Source organism: Peromyscus maniculatus, chromosome 4 (assembly GCF_049852395.1).
Source record: "Peromyscus maniculatus bairdii isolate BWxNUB_F1_BW_parent chromosome 4, HU_Pman_BW_mat_3.1, whole genome shotgun sequence".
Taxonomy (NCBI): Eukaryota; Metazoa; Chordata; class Mammalia; order Rodentia; family Cricetidae; genus Peromyscus; species Peromyscus maniculatus.
Window position 1 is genome coordinate 134549806 of NC_134855.1, and position 13300 is coordinate 134563105.

Consider the following 13300-nt stretch of genomic DNA (forward strand, 5'->3'; position numbering starts at 1 on the left):
GTGTGTGTGTGTGTGTGTGTGTGTGAGAGAGAGAGAGAGAGAGAGAGAGAGAGAGAGAGAGAGAGAGAGAGAGAGAGCGCTTCCGTGGGGGGTTATTGAGGGAGAGGATATGTAGACTTCAACCTTGGCATCTGCTTTTCTCATGGCTGCCAACACTATACTCAGCTTCTTCCTCTGGGCATGGATGTACATCCCTACCCTCCTCTTCATGGGCTTGAAGGCTTTCTTGGCCTTAAGAACCTCTCTAGCAGTGACATGGTGCATTGCTCATAGGGCATAAGCCACATACCCCCCAAATCATGAACCACCCAGATTTGGTGTGCTTGGTGAGGTGTCTACAGCACCGGCCATGCCTCAGCTTGCCCCCGTTCTTCATCACCTTCTGTCTTTTAGAACCCAACCCACTGGCATGGGGTAGGCTGGAGCCATTGTTGCTGCTCTTCAAGGGCGCCCTAGCTTTTCACGTTTATTTTGAAACATGGCTTCACTAAATTCCCAGGCTGGCCTTCATCTTGAGATCTTGGCTAAGCTTTCTAAACAGCTGGGATTATAAGCTTGTGTCAATCATATCCTGTCCATTTTCTTTTTAGGTCTATTCTGTTTTACATTTTAGTTTCTGTCTAAATTATTATAGGTAAATTTCTTCTGGGTATAGATCCTTAACTTGCCTGCTTTTTTCAACCCTAGTTCCACATGAATCTCCAATGGCTTTGGAGTCAGGTACATCTGGTTCCTGTCCACAGTTATTTTGAGTGGTTTTGGATGAGCTACTTAACTCACCAGGACCCATTTACCTTTCATGGGAAATGGACATGAACTTCATTGCCTTGGTGGCATTTTGTTGTTGTCTTTCTTCTCCCAACTCTTCCATCTGCATGTGCGATCTTTTGGTTTCTGAGTACACATGCAAGACTTTTCTCAGCCATCTGACCACTCCAGGAACTGGTTTTATGAATGACTTGAGGGGAACATATGAAAGCTATTCGACCACTCCAGGTACTGGTTTTATGAATGACTTGAGGGGAACATATGAAAGCTATTCGACCACTCCAGGTACTGGTTTTATGAATGACTTGGTGAGGGATATATGATTCTCTAATTTTCATGTTACTAGCAGAGGAAACTTTGTAGCGCAAGGGAAAAACTAGTAATTTGCAGGTAAGAATTTATACAGTTTATGTACTATCTTAATTTTACATAATTTTAATTGTTAGATATTATTATATAGGGTTTTCAAAGATATTTTTAGCAAAAATAAAAGTTTTCTAAGTGTGAATTTTGTAAGAATATGTTGTATCGTACATACCAGGGAAGCCATATTGGAATTAATACATTTGCTCTGAAATGATGTATTTATGTTGTGAATTATTTGTCTAATTATTCAATTTTTTTATTCTTTATAGAATCAAGATTTGTTTGCTACATCACAAAATAAAGAATTTGATCCCCTTGGTCCTCTGCCCTCTGGGTGGGGTAAGCACATCAGTTTTAATTTAAAGTCTGTTATTGGAAGATCTGGCTAGAGGGCTGCTCAGTGGATAGATAGAATGTTCATCTAGCATGGGCAGAGCTCTGGGTTGAGTTACTAGCATTGCAAAGTGAAAAGAAACAGATCATTGATAAGGCAATCTGGAAGGACCCTCAACGATGCTAATGCTTAGAGAAGAAAGTCAGTTTCACAAGATTACAATAATTGTATGATTCTTGCGGCTCCAGCTTCTATTACTATCACCAAATACTCGAGGCAAGATCCTTTATAATGAAAAGAGGCTGTGTTGGGGAACTGGCTCAAGTCAGAAGGTGTTTGCCATGCAAGCAGGAGGACCTTAAATTGGATTCCCAGAACCCAGGTCAAAAGCCAGCTGTGGTAGCACATGTCTGCAGTCCCGTGGGGGTTGAGGAGACCAACAAATCCATGAAGCTCTTTGGTCAGTTTGCCTAGTCAAATTGATGACCAACAGGTTCATCGAGGGACTTGTCTCAAAAATAAACAAAGCCAGGCATGGTGGTACACATAAAATCCATTTTTAAAAATCCCATTGTTTTTTCCTTAAAATCATTTATACTCTGTAGGTGGAGGTTTCTGTCTAGACCACTGATCAGCTCTCTCCTACCACCCACTCCCCAAATAACCACACAGAGACTTAAATCTATATGCTGCCTCCAGGCTCGTTTACCTCACCTGCGTTTTTCCTATCCTGCTTGCTCTTCGTCTTGTGGCCTCTCCTCTGACTCTGTCCTTCTTCCCTATAGTATTCTCTCTGCCCTGAAAATCCTGCCTAGCCATTAGCCAATCAGCTTTTTGTTAACAATGAGAACAACTTGTCTTCACAGTGTACAGAAGGATTATTCCACAGCAATACTCAAAACATTTTGGTGATAGCCCAGCATGATGGTACTTGCCTATAATCTCAGCACCTGGGAGTTAGAAGTTAAAGGATCAGGAGTTCTGGGCCAACCTTGGCTATACAATGAGTTTAAAACCAGCCTAAACCGTCGGAAACCCTGACTCAACCAAGCAAAAGCAGAGAGATAGTAAAATACTTCCTGTGCAACATGAGAACCTGAATCTACTCCTGGCATCTATGAAAAAATGTGTGGTGCCAGGTACTTGTAATCTTGGAGATATTTGAGAGGATCCCTAGAGTTTGCTGGTTGACCAGGCTAGCTGAATCAAGTGAGTCCTGGGTCAATGAGAGACTCTTGTCTCAAAAAAACAAACAAACAAACAAACAAGGTAGATAGTAACTGAGAAGGACCGTATCTGAGGTTGTCCTCTGGACTCCATGTGCATGTGCATAAATGTGCTTGTACATGCACACTCACATCCACCTGGCATACAAACAAGTGTATACACTCACCAAGAAACAAAACAAAAACTACTTCTCTGAGTGAAGAAGGTTAAAATTTATACCCTGTCCTTAATTTACTTATCTATTAAGATATATATTTTTTTATTTTATGTGTATGGGTGCTTTGCTTGCATGTATATCTGTATGCCATGTGCATGCCTTGTGCACACAGAAGAGGGGAGTCAAATCTTGAACTGGAGTTACAAGCAGTTGTGAACCACCACATGGGTGCTAGGAATGAACTCGGGTCCTTCGTAAGAGCAGCCAGTGCTCTTAACCACTGAGCCATTTCTCCAGCCCTCGCCCTTCATTTTATGGCAAAAGAACGATGACTCATTTTTATGGGGATGATTATTAACAGACCCTTTTTACTCTTTTAAAACAGCTATAGGAAAACCACTTCTTGGTCTCAGAAGCTTGAGTTGTGGGCTTTGTCATTGTTATAGAATAGCTTCCCTAAAAGACTGTCTTTGCCTGCTGTGTTTATGTGAGGTAGACCTAAGTACCTCGGGTGTAAATTGCTCACCTAGTCCTCATGATGCCTGAAGTCATACCTACCTACTTTAGCACACAAACCCATATGTGATTTGTAAAAAGAAGCTAAACAGCTGAGAGGGCATATGGGCAGGGCATTATGAATTAAATCTTTTTAGCATCTTAGAAATTTTATTTATTTATTTTTTAATTTGTTGTTTTTAATTATGTGTGGGTATGTGTGTCTGTATGTGTATTTGTACACATAATTTCAGGTGCCCTTGAGTTACAGACAGTTGTGAACTATCTGATGTGGGTGCTGGGAACTGAACTTGGGTCCTCTAAAAGAGCATACGTGCTTTTAACTGTTAAGCCATCTCTCCCAGCCCAGAAATAATATTAATAACTTGATTCAGAAAGAGAAAGCACTGTCAGAAGTGTGAATGGGCTAGTGAGATGGAAGAAAGGCATATATTCAAAGGCCAGGATAATCTTTTGTGTGTGTGATATGATACAGAAATTATAACATCAGTAGTCACTAAATGGGCAGATTCAGCTTATTTTATCTTAGTTTGAGGGGAAAAGACCATTCCAACACTAATATTGTGTTTTCACTTTGTTTAATGAAGAGAAGAGAACGGATAGCAACGGCAGAGTGTACTTTGTCAACCACAACACTCGAATTACGCAGTGGGAAGACCCCAGAAGCCAAGGGTAAGAACTCCAGTGTGTGTATGGCTGCTAGAGACTGTCAACCGATTTTTGAATGATTTATGTATTCTTTCCTCAGAAACCTTAACTACTAATCCCCTACATACCTTGGAAGGAGAAAAATGATTACTTTCATGTAATGAAAAGCTTGAGTCTCACGAGAATGAGGCGGGAATGAGTTGGCACAGCTCCCTGGTTTTCTTTTTCCCACCAATAGAATTACAGAACTAAGAAAAAAAAACATAAATATTTTTATATGTTATATAGCATAATGCTTATGTACATTATAAGAGTTTGCTGGTTAACATACCAAGAGACCGCAAGTTTGCCTTTTTTAATGCTTTATGACAGTATACAATGATTTATGTTACCTAAATTATGTCATTCTGTGTACTAAAGTTAGCTAAGGCCTTGTTAAAAAAAAAAAAAAAAAAAAAAAAAAACCACTCAGACAAAGTAATTCTCAGGCCAGGTGTAGTGGTGCACACCTTTAATCCCAGCACTTGGGAGGCAGAGGCAAACAGATCTCTGTGAGTTCAAGGCCAGCCAGGCCTACAGAGTGAGACACTGTCTCAACAACAAAAAAAAAAAAAAAAAAAAAAGAAAAAAAGAAAGAAAGAAAGAGAGAAAGTAATTTTTGTTTTTCTTGTTTCTCTTTTCAAACAAAAGCTATATAGTCTTAGAGTTCTGGAAGCTAGAAGTCAGAAATAAGGTGTCAGCAGACTGTGTGCCCTCTGATGGCCAGGGAAAGGGGTGTACTCCAGTACTCCTGTCCTCTACCATCTCTTTCACTGCCTCCTCTTCCTCCTCTTCCTCCTCTTCCTCCTCTTGTTTTCTGAGGAAGGGTCTCTTTATGCAGCTCTTGCTGTCCTAGAGCTCACTCTGTAGACCAGGATGGTCTTGAACTCACAGAGAGAGATTTGCCTGTCTCTGCCTCTCAAGTGCTGCAATTAAAGGTGTGTGTCACCGTGCCTGGCTTCTCCCAATTTTTAGTTTGTTGGCTTGTGTCAGGAGTATTTTAGTCTTCGCAAAGTTTTTTTTTTTTTTGGTGGTGGGGGTGTTTTTTTTTTTGACAGGGTTTCTCTGTATAGCTCTAGCTGTCCTGGAACTCACTATGTAGACCAAGCTGGCCTTGAACTCAAAGAGATCCGCCTGCTTCTGCCTCTCAAGTGCTGGGATTAAAGGTATGCACCACTACCACCTGGCCACATAGCTTTCTTTTCTATACACATTTTTGTTCCAGTTTCCTATTTTTATACAAACAGTTGTCCTATAGAATCTGACTCCCTACTCTAGTGTGGATTTATCTTATTAATACATCTTTATTGATACTCTTTCCAAATAAGGTCACATCCTGGGGTGCTGGTCACTAGGATGTAGACATAAGCATTTGGAAGTGAGGCACATTCACCTTTTAACAGAATGTAATATTATAACTATCAGATGGTTCTATTCTTCAAGGAATATGGCAAAATGTGCAGTTTATATATTAACCATAAATATGAGCATGTTTCTTATACCTTTCTCATTTCAAACATCTGTCCACAAATTTTGTCACAACTACTCTTTAAGTGTGAGACAGACACTAATGGTAGTATACATCTGAAATCCAAACATCCAGGAGACTTAAGTGGGAAGATCAGCAGTTCCAGGGTAGCCTGGGCTACTTAGTGAGCCCCTGTCTGAGATCAACATAAAACACTGAAAAATTACTGAATTATATTCAGTCACATTTTTATAGAGAAAGAATAGAGGCAGCAGGAGGAAGACATATGCAGAGAAGAGTCTGAGAGGACTTGAAATCCCTGGTGCTAAAGGAGAGTCACACGCTTTGATGTTGGTAATACGTAAGTGTCAACAACCAGGAGTCTGTGGACTCCTCTCAAGTGTCCATTTGCCCATCTGAGTGAAATAAAACTTAGTCTGTAGATCCTCAGAGACGGAAACTGAGGCAATGTGTCCCAGGCCTCAAAGCCTCCAGGCAAAGAAGAGCATTCCTAATAGGCATACCCACCCCTACTAACAAATCACTTCCTAGTAGTTGAGGACAAGACCATCCCTCTCTAGGTTTGATTAATTCTTTTTTTTTTTTAAAGATTTATTTATTTATTATGTATACAGTCTTCTGTCTGCACATATCCCTGCAGGCCAGAAGAGGGCACCAGATCTCATTACAGATGGTTGTGAGCCACCATGTGGTTGCTGGGAGTTGAACTCAGGACCTCTGGAAGAACAAGGAGTGCTCTTAACCTCTGAGCCATCTCTCTAGCCCTGAGTAATTCTTCATGATACAAATCCGATGGCTCACATCTCAATAGTTTTTTTTTTTTTTTTTGAGGGGAAAGGAGTTGGATTTGGGTTTTCAAGACAGGGTTTCTCTATGTATAACCCTGGCTGTCCTACAGCTAGCTATGTAGACCAGGCTGGCCTTGAACTCACAAAGATTTGCCTGCTTCTGCCTCCTGAATGCTGGGATTAAAGGTGTGTGCCACCACCGCCCGGGAAATGGCTTATGTTTTTTGTTTTTTTGGTTTTTTTTTTTTTTTTGGTTTTTTTTTTTTTTTTTGGTTTTTCGAGACAGGGTTTCTCTTGTGTAGCTTTGGTGCCTTTCCTGGAACTCACTTGGTAGCCCAGGCTGGCCTCGAACTCACAGAGATTCGCCTGGCTCTGCCTCCCGAGTGCTGGGATTAAAGGCGTGCGCCACCACCGCCCGGCTACGGCTTATGTTTTTTAAGGTATGCTTTGAGTTTAAAATACTTGTTTCTAAGTGTCAGCAAATAACAATTTTTTTTTTTTTTCGAGACAGGGTTTCTCTGTGTAGATTTGCGCCTTTCCTGGAATTCACTTGGTAGCCCAGGCTGGCCTCGAACTCACAGAGATCCGCCTGGCTCTGCCTCCCGAGTGCTGGGATTAAAGGCGTGCGCCACCAACGCCCGGCAAATAACAATTTTTTTATACAACTATTACATTAACTTAAATATATCCACTCTCATAAGAAGAATGATGAAGAAAGAACTTTAAGGATAAAACATTTTGATTCCCCAGTGAAATTGTCTGTGGACTAGACATGAAGCTCAGTGATACAGTGATTGTCTAACATGCATGAGTTAATATTTGATGTCTGGCATCAGACCCGTGGCTTTGATCCCCATCGTCTCGGGGTCAGGGATGAAGAATGTCTTCTCTTCCAGGAGAAACTGAACACTCACCTTCCTGTCACTTGCTGCTACTGTTGTTTTGTCCCTTTTGGATCTTGATAAAGTTTTAGAGCTTAAATTAGTCATTTCATGAGATATCACAAGTGGCCAAGTTCTACCAGTTCATTCATTTAGAATATTTATTTAAAAAGAGGTACTTATACCCCTTAGTGCATTAATCTATTGTTTGAAAGCATGCAATAATTCACCAATATATGCCAATTTATCTCAATTTACTGTTTTCAGGGCAACTGGTTTTTGAGCTTATTTAGCAACTATAATCACAATGGAAGTGAAATATCTTTTTTATATTTTTGTTTAGTCTTCCCTGACATTTGTATTGAATTATATGAATAAGACTAAATATTCTTAACATTTTGATAGTTTGTAAAATACGATTTAAGGCAGTGTTCTTCTGAATACAGCACTTTGTCCTTCTAAAGTACACTTGAGGAAAACAACAGTCCAAACTAATAGTGTTTCTCTATAATAGTGAGCTTGAAGGTCTCCAGATCTCTGCTTTTCTTCCTTTGTGTTATAAACTTGAGTATTTCCAGTGTTCCCTCATACCAAGCCCATTAGATAAGAAACTTGAAGCTATAAAACCAGGGGTGGGGGATAAGGATGTAGCTTAGTTGTTATAGTGTTGTTTGGCATGCATGGAACCCTGGTTTGGATCCCTAAGACCCTCACAGTGGCACATGCCTATAATTGCAGTGTTTGAGAAGTAGAGGCAGGAAAGTCAGAAGTTCATGGTTAGCCTAGGCTGGATACATGAGATCCTGTCTCAAAAGAAAAGAAAGAGAAAAAAAGAAATGAACTAGTATACAGGGATAAAAGTTGCATTTACTTTACTCAACCAACTGAGAAGTCTGGTTGCATTTATGTCTAACAAGGACCGTAAACTGATAGGTTTATTAGTATCCACTTGAATATTTATGCTAATGCTTCATTATATGGGTGTTGTAAACTTAGTTTAGGTTCTAAAACTCATGTAATAGTTTCAGAGTGGAAAGTTTTGCCAACATACAACCTGAGGGATGGTGACAGTGTGCCAGCAGTACATAGGAAGTACTTGGAGAGACCTGACTAGAATGATCATTTTGTAGTAGTAGAAAGGGTGATTAACAGTTACTATTTGAAGGCTTTCTTTATACTAAAACACTTTCTTATTTCATTTCTCATATCGTCTTATTACACAGTATTATCTTGATTGTTTAATATTTTTATTTATCTTTTGAGAATTTCATAAGTATATAATGCATTTGGATCTTATCCAATTTTCCCCAGTGCATCTGTACACCACACTGGCCTCCAACTCAAGAGACCTGCCTGCCCCTGCCCCTGCCCCTGCCCCTGCCCCTGCATACTGAGATTAAAGGCATATGCCACTACATCTGGCTGTTGCCTGTATTTTGTGGATGAAAAGCCTGAAGTTTAAAGAAAGCAGCCCAGAGCTTTCAGGGTATAAAGAAGGAAGAAGATAGGGATGTTTTATAAAGAACTTTTAAGTTGCCTTAACAGAGAAAACAAATTTGTCAATGGGGGAATATGTCATATCAGAACTGTGACAGATGTGACTTGTTTGGGAAAATGATCACTGGCCATGTGCCATGAAATCTCAGGGTTCCTGAGAGGGAGTCTAAAAGAGAAACTGAGTTGATGAGAGGTCTTTTTGGGGGAGATGGCTCTGTCAACAGTGTCAATATGTAGACCCGAGTGAAACTAGGAGTAGCAGAACCGTGTGGGTAGCTGTTCAGAATATTTAGGTGAAGAAGACCAGAGTAATGATGGGAGTCAGAGATAAAGGATGAACAGAAAGACTTTAAAGGCAGAATGGGTGAGCTTGGTTACCATGACTATTTGAGGTGAATTATTAAAATGGCAAAACATAGGCCAATAATATGATGATGATTCATTTTTAATGTTGTTGATCATGACTTTAATGTGTTTATAGAATGTCTAGGTAGAGATACCTATTATCTGATAATACAGAATCATGTAGATTTCCTGAAAGATTTTATTCTATTTACAGGTATTTTTAGTTTCTGTTTTTTTGCAAAGAAGTAAACCTTTGATATCTTTTGTTTACATTTTCCTCTGTATGTTATAGTCAATTAAATGAAAAGCCCTTACCTGAAGGCTGGGAAATGAGATTCACAGTGGATGGAATCCCATATTTTGTGGACCACAATAAAAGAACAACCACTTACATAGATCCACGTACAGGAAAATCTGCCCTGTAAGTTTTCTTAACATTATTAATTAAAAGCACAACTAATTTTCTTGGATTTTGACAAAGATTTCAGTTAGCAAAGACTAGAGGTGTACGAGAGGTGGCTTGCCCATAGGTCTCTGAATACTGAATCTTGTTGTTTGGGGGCGAGCTGGGTGGGGAATAGGTTCTCACCTTGTAGCTCTGGCTGGCCTAGAGCTCACTCTGTAGACCAGACTGGCCTTGAACTCATAGAGGTCACCTGGCTCTGTTTCTACTGGTATTAAAGAGGTGTACCACCACGTTAAGCTTAGGAGTTCTTTATATACTGGCAGGAGTCACTTGATACATTATGAGAAATGCATCATTGTGTGAGCATTGAATATGCTTTCAGAAGCCTAGGTGGATTAAGCCTGCTACATGCCTAGACTATATGTCATGTATACTCAGCCTAGGTATTCCTAAAATCATGATGAACAAAACACGGTGAAACAAAGCACTGGAAAAAAATGATGCAGTCAAGATACACAGTAAGCACAAAGTGTGTGACATTCAGCCAGCATAATATGGCTGTTTTATAGTAAACTGCTTTTTGTTGTTGTTTTGCTTTTTTTTTTTCCTTTTGAGACAGTCTCACTATGTAAATCTTGGCCTTGAATTTATGGAGGTATATGCTCTGTCTCGTGAGTGCTAGGATTAAAGCTGTATGTCATCACACTTGGCTGAACTTTTTATGTTAGTAGTAGAAGTACACTCTAAAATAACGATTAAAAATGGGGCACTCAGCCAGGTGTAGTGGTGCACACCTTTAATCTCAGCCCTTGGGAGGCAAGTGGATGTATCTCTGAGTTCGAGGCCAGCCTGGTCTACATAGTGAGTTCCAGGACAGCCAAGGCTATTTTACAGAGAAACCCTGTCTCGAAACCAAAACACTGGGTGTGGGGAAGACAACACAGGATGACTCAGTGGATAAAGGCACCTACTGCCAAGCCTGAGGACCTGAGTTTGATACCCAGGACCCACATGGTGGAAGGAGAGAACTGACTCCCACGAGTTGTCCTCTGACACTCGAGCACCATGTTATGAGCATGACTATACATAATCACACACACAACACACACACACACACACACACACACACACACACACACACACACTAGATTAACTAATTAATTAAAATTAGTGTTAAAAAGAAGTAGAGCTGGGACTGTAGTTCAGTTGGTAGTTAAATAAGTAGATGGAATTGCTTTTTCCTTTTATTAGAAGAAGAAAGTGGACTGATTAAGTATACCTCCAGTAACTAGTTACAAGTCAATTAGAAATGTAGCTCTCAGTTGGAATAATGCTTGCCTGCATGCATGAAGCCCTGAGTTCAATCAGTAGCATGTACAACCAGGCATGGTGGCACATGCCTATAATACCAACATTTGGGAGGTAGGAGGTTCAGAATCTTGAGGCCAGCCTGGGCTATATGAGACCTTGTCTCAAAACAAAACAAAGATACAAAAAGATCCTCACTCTTGTTGAGTGCTGCCTTGAAGCCAATGAGATGGTTTTCTTCATTTCTTTTTCAGATTCATTGTTAATATGTAGAAATATAACTGATGATGTGTTAGCATATTCTGATACTTAATGAATTTTTTTACGTAATCTTCATTTTCTGCATGTAAGATTTTATTATCTGAAAACAGATCATTACACTTATTCCCAGTCTGCCTATTGTTTTTCTTGCCTAGTCATTCTAGCTTTAATTTCTAATACTAGACATCCTTTCATTGCGTCTGACCTGATCTTAGAGACGTTTTCATTTTCTTTAACTATTGGTTATGATATTTGTGTTGAATTTTCCTCCCTTCTTTTATCTAAAAAAAAAAAAAAAAGTCACTTTGTGTGGTGTTGCACACCTTTAATGCCAGCACTTGGGAGGCAGAGGCAGGCAGATTTCTGTGAGTTCAAGGCCAGCCAAGATCCTGCCTCAAAAAAAAAAAAAGAAAGAAAGAAAGAGAGAGAGAGAGAGAGAGAGAGAGAGAGAGAGAGAGAGAGAGAGAAAGAAAGAAAGAAAGAAAGAAAGAAAGAAAGAAAGAAAGAAAGAAAGAAAGAAAGAAAGAAAGAAAGAAAGAAAATTGTGTGTGTGTGTCCCAAAGGACGGAAGGGGGTGTCAGAGTCCTTGAAGCTGGAGTTACAGGCATTTGTAAACCACCCAACCTGTGTGTTAGGATCCAGTGAGCTCGGTGCTCTGATAGCACAGTAAGTGTTCCTAAGCCCTGACCCATCTTTCTGGCCCTATTTGTTGTTGTTATATTGATACATGATTGTTACATGATTTCACATGTTGAACTATCCTTATATTCGAACAATAAGTCCCATGTGGTATGTGATATACAGGATTAAAAGATAAAAACAGCAATCCTTTAATATTCTGCCAAAATCATTTTGCTAGTATTTGAGAATTTTATAAATTCTGCATATTAAAAGCTTGTGTGTTTACAGCAGAAACTAAGAAATCAGTCCAATTAGGCACCAATGAAAAATTATAGAGATAATCTAGATGTGGAAATAAATTATAAGTCGATAATATAGTTACAATTAAGTTTGAAATCATATAACAAAGTCCTACAATAATAATACCTTATATTCGAATAGTAGTATATTTCTCTACATTATTTAAAAATAACCTGGACCAGATAACGATGTATGTCTGTAATCATAACCACCTGTAACTCAAGCTCCAGGAGATTCAGTGCCCTCCTTTGGCCTTCTCTGGTACATACTCCCTCCCCTAGATAAAATTTAAAAAAAAAAAAATGAAACTCACTATAAAAATAGCCTAGAGGAGAAAAACCATATGATCAGTGCCTAGAGCAATGCCTCAGTACTTAAAGCATGTGCTGCTCTTGGAGAGGATTCCAGTTCAGTTGATGGCAATCCACATGGATCTAACAACAATCGGTAAGTTCAGTTCCTGGGTATCCAGTGCCCTCTCTGGCCTCATTAGGCATTAGGCACTCACATGGTTACAGACACACATAGAGGCCAACACTCACATACATACAAATAAATGAATCTTTTAAAATAGATCATGATCATTCAGTAAAAGCTTTTGATGAAATACAAAGCAATTTTATGACCCATTTCACCTGCCTTGGAAATGTTCTTATCTACAAAAATACAGACAAAAGCCTCAGCCAGCATCATGCTTAATGATGAAATAATTACTCCATAAGAGCAAGGATGTTTATCAGCATTGCTGCCACTCAGCATCATATGGCAATCAAGTGTAGAAGAGGCAGGCTGCAGAGGAGGAAGTAAGGCTGCCTCTCTTTCATAAGAATCAGATGTAGTGAAGATTGTAAGGGAGATTGAGAAAACGACTAGAGCTCGTAAATTTCCTAGGGCTGCAGGATACAAAATCAGATGAATTCTACATTGAAACAGCTAGAGTTCTCCAGTGACCTGGAGTTCTTGTGTCGTACAGCCTTAGAGCCTGGTTTGCCTCCACATTGTGCCTGTCATTTGGAAAAAGGCCACACTGGAATGGGGAACAGCAAAACCCTTAACCGATATCTTTGCTCTTTTCAAAATTGGTTTCTTGAAAGCCCCTACAGCACTTGTAGCTAGAACTCATTAGACAGATCTAAAATCCCATGAACACACTAGGAAATGTCTGTCCTAGGTAGCATCTGCATGGTTGACCTTGAGTCTCAGTTAAGGACAGAGGATAGAGTAGTAGTTGTGAAGGATGACATTTTCATGTAGGAGCTCTTTTATCCAGCCCTGTGAGATTCACCTGCACATATCAAAAGTTCCCCTAGCAGTGCCTTCAACAAGACTTCTCTTAAAAATAGTCTTTA

The 13300-nt window shown here is 39.7% G+C and overlaps 1 protein-coding gene across 1 annotated transcript in view; it reads left to right on the plus strand.

The window, feature by feature from the left end:
• Itch (itchy E3 ubiquitin protein ligase) overlaps positions 1-13300 on the plus strand; it is a 112092-nt gene that overhangs the window by 74010 nt on the left and 24782 nt on the right. The window contains exons 12-14 of the mRNA XM_042276563.2: positions 1404-1473; positions 3956-4040; positions 9348-9476. Coding sequence (XP_042132497.2) covers positions 1404-1473; positions 3956-4040; positions 9348-9476 — 284 coding nt within the window. The remainder of the gene's footprint in view (positions 1-1403; positions 1474-3955; positions 4041-9347; positions 9477-13300) is intronic.